Source organism: Lepisosteus oculatus, chromosome 15, assembly GCF_040954835.1.
Source record: "Lepisosteus oculatus isolate fLepOcu1 chromosome 15, fLepOcu1.hap2, whole genome shotgun sequence".
Lineage (NCBI taxonomy): Eukaryota > Metazoa > Chordata > Actinopteri > Semionotiformes > Lepisosteidae > Lepisosteus > Lepisosteus oculatus.
The window spans coordinates 26,672,262-26,692,884 of NC_090710.1; the positions used below are offsets into that span (position 1 = coordinate 26,672,262).

General features: G+C 36.5%; 1 protein-coding gene across 3 annotated transcripts in view; it reads right to left on the bottom strand.

The window, feature by feature from the left end:
* il1rapl1a (interleukin 1 receptor accessory protein-like 1a) overlaps positions 1-20,623 on the bottom strand; it is a 514,328-nt gene that overhangs the window by 46,201 nt on the left and 447,504 nt on the right. For all 3 annotated transcript variants that reach the window (XM_006639178.3, XM_015364040.2, XM_015364041.2), the window contains one exon: positions 6,615-6,747. In XM_006639178.3, coding sequence (XP_006639241.1) covers positions 6,615-6,747 — 133 coding nt within the window. The remainder of the gene's footprint in view (positions 1-6,614; positions 6,748-20,623) is intronic.

A 20,623-nucleotide genomic window follows, 5' to 3' on the forward strand; every position in this document is an offset into this window, starting at 1 on the left:
GATATCACGTTATAATCATTACCAGCTGAGCCATTATAAAAATACCATATACAGTACCACCCTGAAAGCAGGCAGCATTTAAATTGAAAGTTCTTCGATTGTTGGTTGAAATCTAAGCTTCCATCAGCCTTTGGAGCTGTAGGAATCATGATTGAGAGTTTTGTTAAAAACATTGTTTCTCCTGGGGCCAGTTTTCCCTTTGATGTTCCAATCTACATCAAATAGAGTTGATTACCCAGGAATGGTTTTGAATGTCCACTTCTTGAAATTTACTGGGTACAGGCTTTCAAGATGACTTTAAGAAGCCTTCAAGGACTATGGGCATCTTATGTTAACTGCAAGAATGCAGTCTAGGCCATTGAATTAGAAAGGTACAGTAGATGAGCTGATTCAGTTTGGCAAAACTTGCATTAACCAAAAATAATGTAATGTTATAAAAACCTCAGAAAATAAACTACAGAAAACTATCAATATAGAGACCTTTAAGTATTCAATCCAGTTAAGTGCTATCTCCCTTTGTAAGTTTATGAGATTTGTTAATGTGTATTCTCTTAGTGATCTGTTCTTTTAAATGACATTCAGTGCTTCTGAGGATTGCTGACTAAAGGGTTGTTTTCCTTTATTGTGCTTTTCTCACTAATGAGTACATTTTCATGTTGACTAAGACAGAGAGTACGAGGTTCAGTTTCAATGTGCCTGTATGCTTAAATATCAAATACTGTATTTTTATCTATTTAATATGCACCCTGAACTTCTGAACAGTCTGTATAGCCCTTTTATAGGCAACCTGTTTAACTAATGCCCAAATTCAACTGTCCAGGTGTTTGTCTAAAGCCACATAAAAAATATCCAATGAACTTCTGTCTTGCATACTCTCTCACTCAAGCTAAAAACAATGACAGTAGTTTACTGCCTTATCCGGCATACTCCATTAAATAACCTGGATGCCTCCAAGCACTCAACCTATATGAACCCTCTGAAATCTAATACTATTGTAACGCAACGGGGGCTCAGGCGGGCGCCCTTGCCGCATCTGGTCGGCCCCATCCCGACTGGAGGCTCGAACCCGGGACTTCCGCGTCTCTCTGCAGCGACCTAGCCCCGTGAGCTAAAGAGAGATCTCTCCACAGCCCAGTAGCTGTAGTCCTGCTATCACAGGGAAGGGCGGTGACGTCACCCGCTCTGGTACGCCGGCTCTTACACACACTGCTTGTCGGCCGTAAGCGTTACACTCTCCCCCGCTTAAATCGCCGTCCCCGGCGAATGGCTATCCCATCCCACCTCTGACACCAATGTAGCGTTTGCAGGTTCTTTTTCAGAACTAAAGAACAGTGGAGAGCCCCCGTTGCGTTACACTATCAAATCAACAAAATATTTATGAAGAGGAAAAAAGATAAAGGGATGGGGCTGGTATTAAAAGTACTTGTAAATGTTCCATTAAATAATTTTAATTGCTTAATTATCTTATTATATACAGACCCATTTTTTAGTTGCTGCTTACTTTTTTTTGTAAGAACAGGCTTATTTTGGAAATGACTCCTACAGGTAGTTAGACAGACATGCCCCCCTAACATACTCATCTGCATAGTCATTCATCATTTCATATGTTTGCAAGTACAAAAGCGCCTGACAGGAGAGTTAGCATGGATTGGAAGAGTAGTACTCTCTTACTAACACAGTTGAGAGCTGATGACACTTTTTGCTGAGGCAGCACTCTGCTGCTGCTTGGGAAATTCTGGTCATAGTCAGTCATTGATGTGATACAGCACAAACTATGATGTTTGGGTCACAGCTTAATCTGCAATCTAAATTAAATCATCTGCTGGTTGAGCAATTTGGAGCCTAATCCATCCATCCATTTTCTAATTGTTTCATCCATTTCAGGGTCACAGGGAAGCCAGAGGCTACTCTAGCACTCTGGAGCAAATAAAATAATCAGTCTTTTTCCTACCAAATTACTGTATATTATTGTAATATCATAGTAATGGATTGCAAATCTTGAATCCTATTTAAGCTCTCAAAATCCCTACGCATACTTTTTTCACTGGCAAAAGACTTACTTCTAGATAAGATTTCAAAGTGAAGACATTCGAAAAGTCATCTCTGCGGAATTTGAAACATTTTTTACCTATTGGGAATTCCATTTGGTGCATCTAACTTTTTTTCTCTGTTTTTGTAAGGCAAAACAATATGAAATCGCATTTGATTAATTCAGAAAGTTCCTTTCTTTTGACCCAGAATGATCATCAGCACGATCAGCACAAGACAGAAAATCTGCACTGTGACTGGATTCTTCCCGCCAAAGTGTTTTTCCATCCGTCTGTCCATTTTCTTACCATTATCCAGTACAGGGTGAAGGAGGAGCAATGGACGCAAGGCGGGGTACCCCTGAATGAGACACCAGTCCATTGCAGGGTGCACCCAGACACAGACGTGAATACATTCACACCAGAGTCGATTAATCTACCGGCATATCTTTGGACTGTGGGAGGAAAATGAAGAGCCCAGTGGATACCCAAGCAAACACAGGGAGAAAATGAAACTCCACACAAATAGCATCCCAGGATTGAACCCAGGGTCCCAGCACTGCAAGACAGCAGTGCCCCCTGTCTAGTCTTCCATTATTAGCTGTTTGCTGTATTGATTAGCCAAATTGCATAATCCTGAGACCTTCAACAGAGTCAGATGAATGATTCAAGAGATTCTAGACTGACGATTGCTCGCCTGTTCACCCAAATACACTTGAATGGCTGCAGGTACTGAAAGCATCTCTCCTCAGTTTGTTTAGAATTCTTCTGGGGAGCTTTCATGTGCAACAACGAGTCTTTCCACATGTAAAGTCCAGGTAAATGGGCTGAAAATCAGTTTCCATGAAAGATTGAAAGGTCAACAGACTCTTGATAATGGGTAATGTTTCACCTAATTTCAACATTTGTCCATTGGACCATCAACTGAAAGAATGCTATAATTGCAATAATTTTACTATAATTGTGGGGACTTCAATAATTTCTAGTTTATACATGTAATATAGTATGTAATAATATTTAATTCTATATGTTTTCACACTTCCAAGACGCCCAAATACAATTTAATTTTATTTGACTTTATTATCTTATGAAGTTGAAAAGGATGAAAAAACTCAGTTATTATTATTCCAAAATTGATGTGCAACAAGTTATGGTAGTCTAAAACTCAACACTGACTGCAGTATACATTGAGCTCAGTCTGGGCAAAAAATGTATTGCAATTGTCTTAATTACTACAGCCAGAGGGGAAAAGCATACATTAAATTAAGCCTACTTTACTCTAATTTTATACTGAATGATATTTTTTCATTTATTTATTTATTTTTACTAAGGTCATTTCCAACTCAGAACCCACTGTTTTGGTAATAGAAATTAGGATTTATGGCCTTAGCTTTCTTAAGCAATGAGTTTAAGAAATACAGTTTATTTAAATATGAGTTTAACTGTACAGTCAATACAGCTAACTAGTTTTAATGGATCTTCAATCAGAGACACTTAGCAGAGCACATACAGACCTACGTAACCATGGATGCATATGGAATTAACTTGAATGAAAAGAGAAGTTAAAGTTCATTGTTTGGTTTGTTACATATTATGCATTACAGAACAAAAATGATTGCAAAGGTCTTGGTCTATATACTCTGAGAGTTAAAAGAAAAATATCTGCATGGCTGAAGCTGAAAGGACGGTCTTAAAGCATTTTGACTCAATGTAAATCTGAAGTGGCAAAGCTGCTTCCATACCATTGAAAACACATCCCATCATGATCTTGTGCTAAGTCTTTGATTCCTCAAAGTGCTCGTGTCATCAGCTGCCCTTATTCTACCTTTTCATCGATCTATACTCAAGGGTACTGTGAGCTTCTTCATGATCAATTTTGAAAAAAAAAGGCAGCTGACTCTAAGATCTTCCTATTACCACACAGAAAAACACAACATGCACAATAGCAAACGTTTTTAGAACAGTTTTTGCTTTTCCTATTATTTTTCTAATTGCTTTTCTTCATTTTATTCTCCATTGGGTGTCTGCAATTTGAATGCTTCAGTGACTTAAACTCACACAGCTAATAAAGTTGTTTTAAATGTCACTAATTTTTATGTTCGCGGCTCTCTTGTTCACATTAACCTGTAAAAGAACTTTAATTCATTGTGTGTGGCTGCTATGGGGGTGGGGGTTCATATTCTAAATCTTATGAAATTAATGCATCATTAGTTACTGTTTGTCTCAGAGAATTAGAGCTGACGACTGGAAGCCAAATGACTCATTTGTACACCAGGATCCAAGTACATCTTAGTCTACTTTGAAGAAAAGATGAGTGTTGTGATACCAACAAGTATTTTACACCGTTCTAAAGTAGGCGGACACTTTCTGTTACTCTGATGATACATTATAATTAGCAACCCTGACACAAAGGATATCTGTGTGAAGCACAACACCAAACTCAAAATGGAGCAGACAAACACTCAGATGAATTTTGACAGCTCAGCCGTGAGCTATGACAAAGAAATTGATATGGAGGCTGATTTTGAATCAAAACAGACTTCATCATTCGTTAAGAAAACAGGTTGAAAACTCCATCTTTTATGATGGTAATATTTTGTACTGTGTGAAGCAGAGTGCAATGAGAAAGACATCCAGGGACAAAAGCTGAATAGAAGGATACCACGAAATTTCAGTTACCTTGCTAATACTGTACTCTAGGCAAAAGTGTGAAAAAGAAAATGTTTCCTAAATAAATGTCATCCATAGGAAAATGTTTAACGATGTCTTCATATGAACTCTGTGTAACATATGTTTTAACCAATTTGACTTTCGTATGTTCAAAATGTGTTGATTCAAAGTCACTCAACACAAAACAATAATAAAGTTTGAAACTTCAAAGTGTTACACAAGTATAACCAAAGGGGTTTAACAAGAAAGCAAACTCTAGGTGCATGATGCCCCACTACTTTGTAGATTTTAGGGTGTTATTCTTTCAACATTATTTGCTGAATGTTGTTTGTTTCTAACAGTCGATTAAATTTGGTGTAAACTGAAACTGCCACTTCTGAACATTTACATACTGTAGCTTTTGCAAACCAACATTCATTTCTTGATGAATGTTGATTGAGATAGAAGGTAGGTTACAGCAATGCTGGCAATGAACACTATAGTTTTTTGAGCAAAAATACAGCATAAACACCCCCAACAGCGTCACTAAAGGAAGTGAAATGGAAGACAATATGACATTCAAGTAAGCTTTATACAGATTACAGCATGGGGGAAAAAAGCTCAGCAAAGAAACAGCTGTGCAGATTCCTGGGGCATTTGCTAGTCCAATGTGAGCTGCATTAATGATTACAATTGCAATCACCAAGATCATAGCAAGGAAGCGGGAATTCGCCTTTTTCCTCTGTATAAAATTAACACCATGAACGGCATCTGCAGATGTGTGCACTGTAGGTGTCTAACAAAATTAATCTTGTGGACCTTGCACGTGTAGGCTGTTGGAATTACTCATGTCTTTGCTCAGAATAAGAGCAGCCATTGCTCAAGGTTTATTCTTGATGCGCTCAAAAGCTGTTGATTTCCAGGGGAATTTTCTAACACTTGTTTTATGCCATGCAGATATACATATGAAGAAGTGGAGACGGAGATAAAATGAGCTACAAACTTTGGGTGGGTATCTTTCTTTGAATGAAACAGTCAAACTTTCTTTTGCTTTAGCAGCTCCATTAAATATTAGTATATTTGGGAGGAAATGTTATATTGTACATTGTACTGTATCTGAAAATGAACCCTGAGCTGCCTCAGATTATTTAAAACTGCAAATATTGTTTGTAATTTAGTCATCACAACACTGTCTGAATAAACACTTCATATTGCATAAACAATGAAAGCAAGATTCACCATCAAGTAATAAAAATTCAGAGAGTAAGTTCTTATTCAGCTGTGTTCTTCTTTTCCTTTCTCTTAATCGTGAATAATTTTAATATCGAGATTTTATTAAGCAACATAAAAAATGACAATCATTCTTCTTTTTCCTTTCATTGTTCAAAATAAGGATTCTTTCTGAGACCCTTAAACCCACACATGCACACACACACATAATGTGTGGTTGTATACTGTATGTTTTACTTATTAAATATCCTTTTTTATTTATTGAGTGTCACTCCTCAATCTGATATTTATAGGGTTAGGTTTTACAGTATCATATTTCATGGCTTTCAAACAGTTTATGGCACCCTGCCATCAATCACAAATGAAATACCGTTTAAAGACTAGACTTGTAATAATCCAAAGAAAAGCTGGAACATTGTAAACTTCAAGATCAGAAGTTGCTTCCTTGTTTCCCGTCTATATAAATATCTATTATCCAAATGAACCAAAAATGTGTAAGAGACTTTTGTTTTTTGCCATATATTTTTCTGTACATCACAAAATTACTGACAATTACTGTACATATCCAAACATTTAAAAGAAAAGCAACAAGACTAATAAATCTCAATCACTAAAGAAACAAAATAAAGTCCCTAAGTAAGCGGACTCTATACTACATATAAGGTAAGGCTATAATATATGAAAGAATCAATTTTATATTTAACCTACCTGATATCACTCTCTCTGACTCTGCTTTCATCCAGGTCCTCAATGAACTTCTCACCTTTCATCCAGTATATTAAAGGGCTTACATCTCCACTGTAGCCAAAAAAGGCCCGACAGGTGAGATTAGCGGGGCTACCTGAAAGAGAAAATGAAAACAATTTACTGATTCATTTAAAAAAATATTTCTTTATTTTTAATGTTCTCTAGGAAATAGAAAAGAATTGCTAAGAAGTGAAATATAACATTAACATCCGCTGTAGGGAGAGGCGAACCTGTAATTCCTACAAAGCCTGGAGAATAAATCAGCCATGTACAATCACACTCAAAGTTAATTCCTCTCAAATCCAAGCAGTAAAATGATTTTAGCACAAAGCATCCATCTTTTCAAAAGGTTGCAGCCTCTTTGCAGCCCATCTATGTGTCATTACTCTCCGTAACCATGGGTAGAAATATAGTTTTTGAAAACAATCTGATTTACAAAGCAGCAGTTTGCGCCACTATTAAGATCAGAGGCAGAAGATAGATACGCCTGGAGTGTGTTTTCCATTCAGTATAGACATGCATGCAAATTCTGGGTTGTACAAAGAAATAAACTGTCAAACAGCATAACAATACATATTCAATACTGCAGTATAACAGTTATAATCTAACTCTTTTATTGACACTAGTACAGTATATGTGGCAAGAGTAAGGCACTTTTTTCAAGTCTTTTGTGATATTTTATGACTTGACTACTCACAGTCCTAGATTGTAATTTGTAAAGAAACCAGCCCCGTGGACAGCTCAAAATACAGAGTGTTGCAAGCCTATAATCTCCAACCATCAGGTCATTTAGTTGTGAGTAGGCAAATCCCACTGGCAGCCAATGAAAAAACTCACATTTACATGTAGGTATATCTGAAAGTTCTTAGTGTTGCAAGAATGTCTCCAATACTTTGGCACAATTGTGCGACTCCAGCTTGTATCCAAACTAACAATGCTAATGGCTTTACTGATTCTCTCTGACAGAAGAAAAAAAATCCTACACTATCTTGTTATGAATTCTGAGATAAAAGTGACATTTAAGTGTATTTTAAACAGTTCTTGTGAGTTTCATTTGTAAAATCAGTATGGAATAACCCAAGACATTATTTATTTTCATATGCATTTATCTTTAAAGGCTTTTATGAAATACATTGTATAACTGCAATACAATTAAGCTTAACCTTAAATTAGGAAATAGTCACATGATTACTTGGAAACAAAGAAACAACTTTATTAAGTTCAGAGCAAATTTGATTCATTACTGGTTTGACCAACATTTTGTATCCATCACATATTGACTGTTAATAATTTGTCAGAAACTAACATTTCTAAAGATATTTCTTTTCATAAACATTCTAAACCATCTATTCCATTTTCTAATGGAATTGAGGGTTACAGTGGAGCCTAAGCCTATCCCAGCAAGCAGCAGGAGTAAGGAAGGATACAGGGTGGGATGCCATTCCATCACAGGGCACAAACAGATACTGTACAAACACTCCATTCTAACCAATTTTACTGAATAAATGACTTTGTAGGCTGGATGTTTATTTATTACAATACATATTAAATCACTTCCTGAACAGGACATAATTCCTTAATCCAACCTCTGTCTATTCTGTCAAATGGAGAATTATATGAAGATTATTGCAATGACACTGGACTACTCAACCATAAACTAATCTATAGTATACTATTAGGAAGGTATATGATGTTCTGCAATCACTGAAGAACCTTCCTTTCAAAAAAGTATTGCTTATCAAATACTTATATATTTTTAACAAACTGTATAGGTATCTCTGTACATCGACATGAATTAAGATTAGAGTTTAGACTTAATTACATTTCACAGATCCTAAACATTTCCTTGTATACACTTTTTTACTTTTTAAAATAATATATACTTTTTATTTTTAATTAATTATAATACAATTAATTAATCTTTCAAATGAGAAACAAATTGGAAAAAATACATGAAAATATCAATTAATGGACAAATAATCTAGAGAGTAAGATAGTTTGTATAGTATGTGCAGTAAGACCTCAGAGTACTTAAGCTACATTTTAAGTAATGAAAGATGCACCCCTAAACTAGTGTTTATGAAATAGATTGTGTCATCAGCTTGTTGTAACAGTGCATATCTTTTTATGTTCAATTAGTTTATTGTTTTTTCAAGGAAAAGAAAGAATATTACATGGTAAAATATACAATAATACAATACAGTGCATATATTTTGTAAATGTTATGAATTTAGGAAAATACAGGATTTCCTTTAGTCCTGCAGACATGAACATTTACACATAAGTTCTTCTTTATTCATTCTTATCACTAAAGGACATGCTTTAAAATCCAGTCATCTTAAAAAGTCCTCTTGGGTTCTGCAGATGTGAGAAAGTGAACGAAAGCACTGGCAGTCTTTGCACAGGAATCTCTTCATGACAAGCATGACGTTAGCAGTAATGTAAATAATGGATCAATGCGCTTTGCAGGTGTTTGGAAAAAGAAAGTTACTCTCACAAATGCAAAAATGTAAAATGCAATATTGATATCAACCCCCAAATCCATACTCCTACTCTATCACCGTCCAGTTTTATTCAGACCAACTCTGAGTGCTCCTCCAAAACCTCAAGGTAGATAGATAATGAGAATTGCTTTGGCTGGCACCAGAAAACAAAATTCCCTCCACAGTGCTTCAGACAAACAGTCAGTGATACACAGATAATGCAGTAGATTATTTTAGAAGAGGAGCTGCCCTCTGTGCTGTTTGAGGAGCTAACACGATAAGAGTAATATGTTGTAGTGTGATTAATACGGTGAATGGGATGACAAGTATACTGCAGTTGGGACTGACTAATCTGATACAGGCAGTGAAACAAAACACGGTTGTCTTTTTTCTTCAGCCTTTCGATGTAGATTAGATCTTGTTCTAATATGGCACTTTTTCCTTTATTTTTCTTTTTCTCTTTGCCCAGCACTGTGCTCCCCATGGAGCAGTGGCTGAGCTCCAGTGTGGAATATTTCATTGCACAGTGACTTCAGCTTGTCGAGGTACGAGTTCCAATAACCTCCTACGGTACAAACAACCAAGTATGGCGGAGCTGTGTAATGGAAGTCACACTTGGGGTTATAGTGAATAAGGAGATTATCTGTGCAGTACCAGCTACATGATCCTTATCAGGACTTGGTAATATTCTTGATAACTATCACATTTTATTTCCATATTGATGTATAGATTTTAAATGCCTGATGACAGAGGTTGTGTATGCTTTGTGGGTGCAGATTGAACAGTCAGTAAATAAGTCCATATTTGATATGTTGAAGATTTTAAATGCTACCTACAAACCATTTACATCTTAAAATCCTAAAAGCATGCTATTTTGGGAGTAGTACTTTTTAGTTGAACTATATTTCTATACTGTGTAATAGACCATCATGCCCACCAGACCAACCTCTCTAAGTGTTTTGTAAGTACACTAACATTTTGAACACTGTTACATTAACAAGGTATACAGTAGGACAATGTTCATGATTGTGTGTCTGTCAAGATTACCATACTAAACAAGTGGATTACGATCTGAAAGCCGGGCAATCACAGATACACAGCCGTCACACTGGAATAGTTTATGAGAGTACGCAATAAATCATGTTGTGACAGGGTCGGATGCAGTTTTCACTGAAAAAAAGAGACTAGTTTAAGATGGAAATATGAGGATCACTCTATATAATACTATTGTTAAAATACAATTCTGGTATACTCTAGTAATTCAGTATATTTCTGGAAATAAATTACACAGTTTAGTCAGAAAAACACAGCCCATTGATTTATCCAGTGAAATGGACACATGCCATTCTATTGGAACTTTAATATGTCAACTCATCTGAAAGGAAGCACAATAATATAAAAAAAACACATACAGTGGGTGAATCAAATTGACCCCGTTCTTTATGAACACTTAAAAATTAATTTCAGATTATTATCAGTGATACTGAACTATGAAAGTACTGATAAAAATACATGCCTGTGAAGCAAGATTTTTATTATCAGTTTTTAGTCATCTTGTAAAGTATTGATCAAAACAGGTGAAATGTCACAGATGGAGATGCTATCCATACAAACCAATACTGTGGAACTCCACAAGGGGCCACTAATGGGCTTCAAGAAGCCCTTTGAAAAATGAAGAAAATCCCAGATGTTAATTTGTTTTCAACAGATTTTGTGCCCTAACAGGTTCTTTTGGGGTTGATAGAAATGTCATAATGCCATAATCTCTGTGCCGTCCAGAAAAGTTTGTCTCGGTAGGACATGGTCTATAATGTCATTCCACTCAACTTAAAAGTTATCATCTGGTGTCTTTTTTAAAAATGGGATTAAAGCAATATAAACCAAGGTCAGACGTACGGCTTGCTGTCTGTAAAATCTTTACCCATTATAATGCAGACTTCTGGTCTTCTGTGACAAAATTGCATTAGATTTGGACCATAATCCACTACAAACTTTATTTTCTCTGACACAGATCATGTTGTGAATCAAGCAATTCAAAAGCAGAACAAACCATTGGATACCATCGTTCTATGTGTTGGGTCATATTGATTATGTGTTGTCCCCTTTGGTTCTTCACACTTTTTAACCACTCCCTCAAACCTTTTCCCATCACAGCTGATATTTCAGCAGCAGAAAAAGGCTGGAGCCTTGGCAATTTTGCCTTCAGAGAAGAGCAGTAGATAGGTGCTTGTTAACTCGCTAAAGGGAGAACAGAATGAATGATAAAATGGTGTGACTATTGCATAGAAAGATTAAAATTAAATCAATTCCCCACACACTATCTCCTGTTATCTGTGGCTGTAGGCATTATTAATTAAAGTCTGTTAAAAGGAGGGGGGGAAAAGCAAACAACATGTTTCCAGGTAGAAACATGGCAAACAAACTCTTCTCTGTTTTGGAAAAAAACCTCAAACAGTAGTTAAGAAGTAATCATAAAATAATACCTGAAGAAACATGGAATTTAATTTTTGAAAAGCAGGATTCAAATTAGCGTGAAGGGATGTTTATTACTGCTGCCTAACTGCTCCCATACAGATCCTGGGCTCGCTCCTGGCTTTGGGTATCCTCTGTGCTCATGCAGGATTTTTCTAGGTGTTCCAGTTTCCTCTTACCTCCCAAAGATAAATTGGCTATGTTTCACTGGGGATTCTAAATGATCCATTTCTCTTTCTGGGTCCATGCAATGAGCTGATGTCCCATGCCGAGGTAGAGCTGCCATGAGCCCTCAGCCTTTTCTAACACCCTGTGCCTCCTGTATAAGTTCCAACTTGCTAAAACCCTCAGGAGCATCAGTTCCTTTTTATAGCCATTGCAGGATGAATGGAGAAACAAAGTACAGAACACAGAAATAGAGCTCTCCCGATAACAGTAAGAGATAAACTCATGATTGTTTTAAACAATTGGTTCAATCGAAATACCCAGGAAGTCACCTTCTTCTCATACTGATGAATGAATGAAAATGTTTGTATAGAGTCAGTTTTACCAGTAACATGTACAACATAAAAGTACTAAAATTCCACAAGAAACTATCAATTTCTAATCAATTTGATTCTGCACAATCAGCCCTCAATATGAAATTTTAACACCCTTTTTTATTTAATTCCTAAGGTATGAAACAAAAAGTACTTGATATTTATGCCGTCTTTTATAATATTTACTTTACTTTGAATGCATTAAGAAAAAAATAAATCATATTAAATGTATATAGGCTAAAACGTTTATTGCTTACACACATCTTACACAGTAGTGAACCACACTGTGTAGCATATGAAAGAGGGCTGAAACATCACCCTTTCAAACAGGTTACTTGCTTGGGAGAAGAGAGGAACTTTAGCTAAATCCTTTGTTAATATTTAAAACACTTTGACTTTGAGAATATGCATTCTGCCCTCTGCCTGTACATACAGTAACTAATTTGTATTATAGGTGACTGGCTGCACATTTATTGTAAATATGAAATTAAATGGCACCTGCAGTATTCTTTATTGCTTATGGACTCTGGTCACATTTTTGATATTGTAAGGTAAACCCAATATCTAAAAACGCCTACTACTGCCTACAACACTGTCCTTCCATTATCTGATTAATACTATTGCGTGTGCAGCTGTCTTGACATCATTACAGAACTCCCAGGCCAAAGCAATCAACTTGCCTATACAGAGGTAAGTGAATGAGTCACCTGAAGAATTCACCACTATATTATGATGCACCATCCTGATGTACAGTATATGTATAGTGTAGAGGAGTTTATTGCCATATGTACAGGTACACTGGAATTCTACTTTTCGCTGATCTCTCGGGACATACAGTACACAGTACAGCAGACGACAGTACAAGACAAGACCACGTACTGTAGACACTACATTACAAACATAATAAATAATAACAACCAAGCACGGCTAACCATGCAAAAAGTGCAGAGCGCAGACGTGCATTGAGTCTGAGGTATTGCAGTTAGCTGTTGAGGATGCATATTGCAGTGGGGTTGAATCTGCAGTAGGGTAGAACAGTAGGTAGGGTAGGGGTACCGTGGATATTTAGCTGTTGCAACAGAAGTATACTGTAGCTTTTAATGTACCCATAGAGCTTTTTTTCCATTTGAGAGCTAAGTACACATAAAACATTGTTTAAAAGGAAATCTCTTATGATATCGAGCCATTTTCTAATTTTCTTTCTGCAAAATTGAACAGATTTAATTAAGTTGTAGAGAACATTTGGAAAATTCAATTTACAGTACATGTTAGTTAACCTACAGTATACTGTATACTGTATATGGAGACATTTGATAAAATCAATATCTTATCATATACAGTACCTTAAGTAATACTGAATGGGATAATGGCATTTTTTCACTCCAATTCACCAATGGGCTTAATTTACTAAAAAAGGTACATTTTAAATCTGAGGACAGAGACTGTAACAGTCTGTACATACTATACATATAAAATGGGTGTTTACTGTACATAGAAAATGGGTGTTTTGGATGTTGACGAAACTGATGTAAAATATCCATTTAAAGAACTGAACAGCTCAAACAATTGCAAGAACAGAAAAAAATATGCATTTCAAGGTAGTGCTCATTACTGGCACGTACATGTGTTCAAAGCTTTAGTTCCTAGAGACCATTTTATTTATTTTTTATATTATCTTTATAAATGTCCAGCTACTTTATGATTTAGATTACCTTAAGTGCATCATCTGGTTTCAAGAAACCTCTCACATTAAAGATTGATTAAATTTACTGACGCTGTTACTTATACAAACATAAAATAATGAAATGAATGAAAGTGGCAATGATTAATGATGCTTGTTTGTGCCAAGCTCAATATAAAACTTAAGAAATGAGCCAGTGTTGGCTTTTTTCACATTCAGTTCTCTTTGAAGACATCCACCTCATTGTCTGTGTTACTATGTGGAGCATTACTGCCCTTCTTAACTAAGTAGCCCCACAGAAATGGAAAAGAAGATTACATGGAAAGTAGCTGGTATTGGGAAAACATTATGAAATCACAATGATATACTGCATAGTGCATTTCCCCCTTTAAACCTTCTGAAGTGCTTTTAGAGACTGTTTATGCAAACGTTACCAAATCAGAAGCCACATCAGGAGAAACCTAAGACCTTCCTAAGGCATTCAATGAAAAGAAAGCAAGAAAATAGACAGTCTACAGAATGTGCAGTGATATAAAAAAGTTATCTTTAGTCATGTATTGAACTAACTAATTGAATGTTCTGGAAAATCAATGTCCAAAAACTTTGATTTTGTAGTTGAAAATTAATGTACATTATCTGCTTGATTGTTTTTCTCTAAGTGTGCTAATGTTAGGCAGCTGTGCTATTTGGAATTAATGCTCTTTATACCATAGTAAACAGCAACGTTTTCTTTTTTTAGCCTACATGGTGTGCTGTTTTAAACACTGGAAAAAAATGTCATGGTTCACCTTGACACTCCCCATTCTGAATATCTGTTTGTAACTAGGGTAACTGTTGGTGTTTTGTACGCCTGTGGGGGGAAATCAAGAAAAGGTCTTTGCATGACCCTTTCAGACTTACTCAGGCAGAACTCTTGAACTGATATTTCTATACAAACCCAGCTTTGACCGAGCAGTTGTAACCCACAAGTCCCAGAGGATATGCCAGCGTGTTTCTCTCTATGAATCCAAAAACATGTTACATTGGTTTGCATATGCAAGTGCACGTGAGAGCCCAACTAAAGACCATGAGCAGGACCACAGATTCTTTAATATATTTGTAAGTCTATTAAAAAAAAGCAGTGGGTGTTTCTTAAGAGATTTTCTTTCTTTTGGATCAATAGGAGACGTGACTGGAATACCTTTGAGTAAAGCTTGCTTGGAGTTCCTCTTTGATAAGCTAAAGTATGACACAGCCAGAACTAAATTACTTTTCTGTTTTGAACAAATCTCCAACTTCATCCAATCCAATCATCAGATCCTGGAAACTACTGCTTTGGAACTCAGAAGCAAAAACAGAGTAAAAGAATCTTTGTTTTCATAGACACGCCTTGATGCACAAAAACACATGACTCCTATTTTTCTTCAGGAGCTTGTCTTTACAAAACACAGTGGGACTTACACACAGTTAAATGAGAAAAGCAGATGCTGTCTGCGTAAACAGGACCATCCATGTTCAGTTTGACAAATTTCCTTGATGCTCTCACCAGGAAAAGATATCTGAAATTGAATGATGGATTATGTTTCATGATAACCTTTAAACTGAATTCAATACTATGTTAGAATTTAGATACTTCTTACAATAATGCCAAATTCATTGCAGAAATGACTGTTTCTCTTAATGTCTTACATCTACCCAAGTGGATGCCTGGGTTTAGAACAACACAAATATACTGTACTATACCTTCTTTCCATTTCAAGACCTTTGGTTAAGTGTACAGTAAGTGTTTAACTGATACTGGTAGGCTCACATGTTCACATGAATAAATTAATGAGATCACATTTTTCAACAAGAAATGTGTAACATTTTGAAAAAAAATGATTTTTTCATATGTCTGGAATGACATACTGTATGTTTCATATGTCATAGCAAACAGGACATAGCCATCAAAATAAAAAGCAACTATAAAGTGAATATTGTCACACTTGGGTAGGGAATGGTTTGCTGCATACTATTGCCAAAGGAAACAGCAGCATTCCCATGAGCACTAGCATTCCCACTGAACCCATGAGGACCAGGCTGGGTCACCTTTCTGTTCGTCTGGCACCCTTTCAGTCATGGAGCCTATTCTCAAGCCTACTTAGCACAACATTTGAATCCCCAAACACCGCTGGATCAGTGCTCTGACATTGAGCTTCCTAAGGTAGTGCAGCCTCTTGCCTGCTTTAGGATTCCTGCCTTTGTGTCATGCAGAATCACCACTGCCGCTTTGGCTTTTTGATCAGCACCCACAGCACTGATCCAGCGACGTACTGTACCTCACCTATTCAGCCCACTTTTTCCTGGACTCCCCTGTCAGCCTTTTTTCACTAGGCTCTCCTGTCAGCCTGTTTCTCTCTGGGCCTTCCTGTCAGCATCACAGTATCAGACTCTTCCTGCTGGCTCTCCTGCCTGTGAACCACCTCCTACTGTCTTCACTTCAATCCCCCTCCAGTCATCCGAAGACTCACAGAGAAGCCCGAGCCTGGCATGCAGATCTCAGCCGAACACCCGCCCTTGGCAGTGAGAAGCTGTAACGAACAGTTCTTTCCGAACCCTATGCGGATGACACAGTCCGACGGAGTGGGGAAACACTGGGGAAACGTCATGCAGGAAAACGGGGCTGAAGACAGGGGGGCGTGTCCAAGGTGCGCTAGTGCACGGGGTGTGGCCGAGGCGAACAATCCCAGAGAGTAATCCTTAGAGTATCCAAAAACACAGGAGTAGGTCCAAAACCAGGAAATCCATCAAAAGAAGGGAATTAAAACTACGAAGGCCGGGTCGGAACCGGCGGACAGGGAACGGGAACGGGAACGGGAACAGAGGTTAAAACCTTAACGGGACCAGGCGCTTCCAGGTCCCGGACTCGCACGATATGGAAATCAGATGCAGAGCCCGGATGAGCGTCAGCGCCTGGCTTTTAAGGTGGGCTGGGAATAGGGAACAGGTGCAGAGAATGAAGTCTTAGTGAAAGGGCTGGAGCACCCTTATGGAGGGGGAACTAATTTCGTGACAGAAGCAGCCAGCCACAGCACAACAAATACAGTGTCACGAAAAAGTGTCCCCTCCTTTTAGATTTGAATGGCTTAAAGACTGTACAAGCATTGTTCTTTATTTCTGAAAGCATTTATTTAGCAATTTTGCAGTTTGAGCAATAGTAATTGGAGAAATAGAATGGATTTTTCCACTTCTGTAAGCACTTCTCCTGCACCATGTTCTGCTACTTCTTCACATGTATTGCCTTAAAGGTAGAAAGACATCAGACTGTAAAAAAAACAGTTACTGCAGATTACATGCAAAGTTGCTTTATGGTAAATGTATTTCAAGAGATCATTTTCAGTCGTGAATGCATTTACACTTGACTCCTCATATGTGGTTTTCATTGTTGAGCTTGAAGTACCCTCGAGTACTCTGAAACCCCTTGAAACCCATTTTTTCAAGACAAAAGAGAATATTTTGCTTTTCTTTTTCCATTCAGTGTATACCATTCCTCTGATTGCAGTAATTAATTTGGTTGCTGAACTTTTTCCAGTAAGCAATATTTGTTTTGCAAATTAAATTTAAGAGGACTCTGAACTAGGTACTGGAAGATTGTGGAATCATGTTTTGGGGGCACTAATTGATCAAGGTACTTCACTCAGACAACTTCAGTAAAATTCCCAGGTGCGTGGGGTATGCGTGTAAATGTTTTTGGATAGACGGTCCATGGTTTAGATATAAAACAGTAGAAGCTTCAGTACACTTTTTTAAACCGGAAAACTTGCTTCATTCTATCAATTTAAGTAAAGCTGTACAGGACATTATACTGTAATTAATGCTAACAAAGGAAAAACTGAAGTGTAAGTCATTAGCACACAAAATGCATTTAAAATACGACAATGTTTTTAATATATAAGATTTTAAAAGTATGCTTTCTAAAAATAAAGCAATTTAGGAGAATAAGGGCCAGTTTTGTTAATATTCAGACATTTTTACTTGCTACTTTTTGTTCTACTACTTTAGAATCTACAAGTGCATACATTTTTAAAAGGAAGTGAAGGAAAGTGAAATATTGAATAAGACCAACATGCAGGGTATTTTATGTTATTCTTTGAATTAAAAAAACAAGAAGAAGATAACAAAATGCTTTGAAACTAAGTAAAACCAAGGACTACATTAAGAATTTTGATATAGAAACTGCTAAGAAAAAGTACAGCTTTTTACTAAGAATCAAGGAGTTTAGGGCATGAGAAAATCAGAACAGTTACCAATTAGAGGAGGCCATTCAGTGCATCAAACCTATTTTATTGCTAAGTGATTTGAAGATCTTGTCTAGCTGTTTCTTGAAAGAAGCCAGGTTAGCTGCTTTAACAACATGCCTGTGGAGCTCTCTCCACCCTCCCACAACCATTTAACATATCATCTGTGTCAAGTCACCTATATTTTCTAGACAGGCCCATTTAAAACTAATGTGCCTGACAAAACTTCCCCGCAAGCTAGTTAACCAAACAACTGAACAGCAAAGAACTTTCAAGGGCTCAAAATGTCTTTTTTTTTTCAAATCCATTGAGGATCATATAGCAGATTGAGTGTGGACTGACTATCAGTACACGCTTTTTTAAACAAAGACAAAACGTGCGCTAATCGTTTTTTATGCATCCCTGGAAGAGAAAAATAGATTCAGAATGAAACTTCAAACGGGTGGATGTAGCTGCATTGTGTGCATGCTGATGGGCATTTGCACAGCTTTTATCTTATTAGTCTTAATGTTCTCCACAGGTACTGTGCCTCTGTTTTACAAAATGACACCTTCTTCAATCATCAGCACAGCATTTGCATTCTTAATGACTGTAGCAAGATATTGTTGGCAGGAGTGATGTCAGAGCAGTGTGAGTTACCTACAGTATAGGTTTTTGGTAACTTCTGAAGCCAAGAAGAGACTATATCACTTTAGTGATGTGCCTATCATGAGCAATGTGACTACTCTATATGCAATACCTTTTAATGACATTGGTTGCTTTTTCCAAAACTTAAACAGATCAACATGGTTTTATTTAAATCTAAGTTAATGGAGTAAAAAAAAGAGATTAATTGCAGAAGCATGGTATCACAAACAAATTGATCTTAGAACTCTATAGATTAGATACAGCATCACCTTCCCTCTACCTTTAAATTCTACACTTCTTCAAAGCCCTTCAGGAGAATTACCCCTGACCTCAACCTCACATTTTGAACAGAAGGTGTTAATTTTGAATCGCAGCTGAATTTGTTCTGCATACTCCGTGCAGTGAAGCCAGACATGATTTGGCAGCTGCAACCCAGTGTGTGTGCCTGTCTGGCTGATGGAGGCACGCCAGTCATTTGTGAATATTTTGAATGGAAACCAGTTAATCATCTCTCCCCAGCTGCACATGCAATTCTGATTAGCCTGACTATAGCACTACTGCTGTTTGAAATACTGTTACTCTACACTAATAGCTTTCAGCTTTTTGTTGCATGGGCAAGCCTTTCGTGATAAATCATTGCACACTTAAAATATCTGACACGCATGGTTTACAAATGCTTAAATAATACATGATTCTGAGCAACACAACTTGTATGGATGGATGAATGGATAGGCCTGGTCAGTCAGTGGTTCTTTCTGTCTATCTTACTGGCATATTGATTTAATCTGCAGGGTATCTCAATCTTGAATAGCCAGTGCTTTTCCTAGCAAGTGCTCTACATAGGTAGATCAGGGAAATACATTTAGCTTCCATCTCACCATGTCTTATACAAAGTTATTATGTGGGAATTTCAATATTCAAAAAACCTCATTTATAATTAATAATTCAAAATAAAATGTATCATTACTGTTATTATTATATACATTTATTATTATAACCTTACTCTTCCCTTTTTGTGTATCTTAAATAAAAACAACAGGATTATCTTTATTTTATGAATAATTAAAATCCTGTATGCAGTGAAATGTATCTCTTCAAATTAACTAACGCTGTTTAAAGTTGCTTAGCAACATCTTATACTGCAGAAATGGAATAAAATGCAGAGTTCAGAGAATTAAAAAAAAGTGTGGGCTGTTGAGTCAGACATCAGGAGACATTTTTACATTAGTTTAGATTACATTAGGTGATACTCTTCAGTTCAACAGCTAGAACAACAATGTCAAATTCCTTATAAACTGAAAATGGATGTGCATGTTAAAGTTATACTGTATATTGATAAGCCTTAATAAGGTAAAACAGCTCTCTATGGCTGCTAACGTTCACTCCATGTACACAAGAGCAAAATTGGAATTAGATGATTCTCCTTTTAAGCTTTCTGAAATGAGCAGATCAATAATGCATAGCAACATCTTGCTCTTAAAAACTATGAAAACCATTTTCTATTTTCAGACATATATTATATTGCTAGATCAATAAATCTTTTGAGTTATTTTAAATAAAATTATATATTTGTAGAGGAGCAAAAGGCTTTGAAAATCATTCTGTACCCTAAATCTTGATATTCTAGATTCTCAAAATGCTTTAGAGGATATCTAAAGGGCTTTGCTTGTGAAACAAGTAAGAAGTATAATATTATATGTTGTATTATCATTAAGCTATTGTTTACAATTAAATGTTGCAGGAAATACAGGAAAGGTGTTTAAAAAACTCACAACGGTTATACAGTGGACAGTATTCTCTTGGACATAGCATTCTCAATTATATTAAAGTTTCATAACTCACCTTTTATTGTCTATGCAGCAAATGGTGATGTACATTAGACAGAGCAGATATACCATAAACTGACAATAAT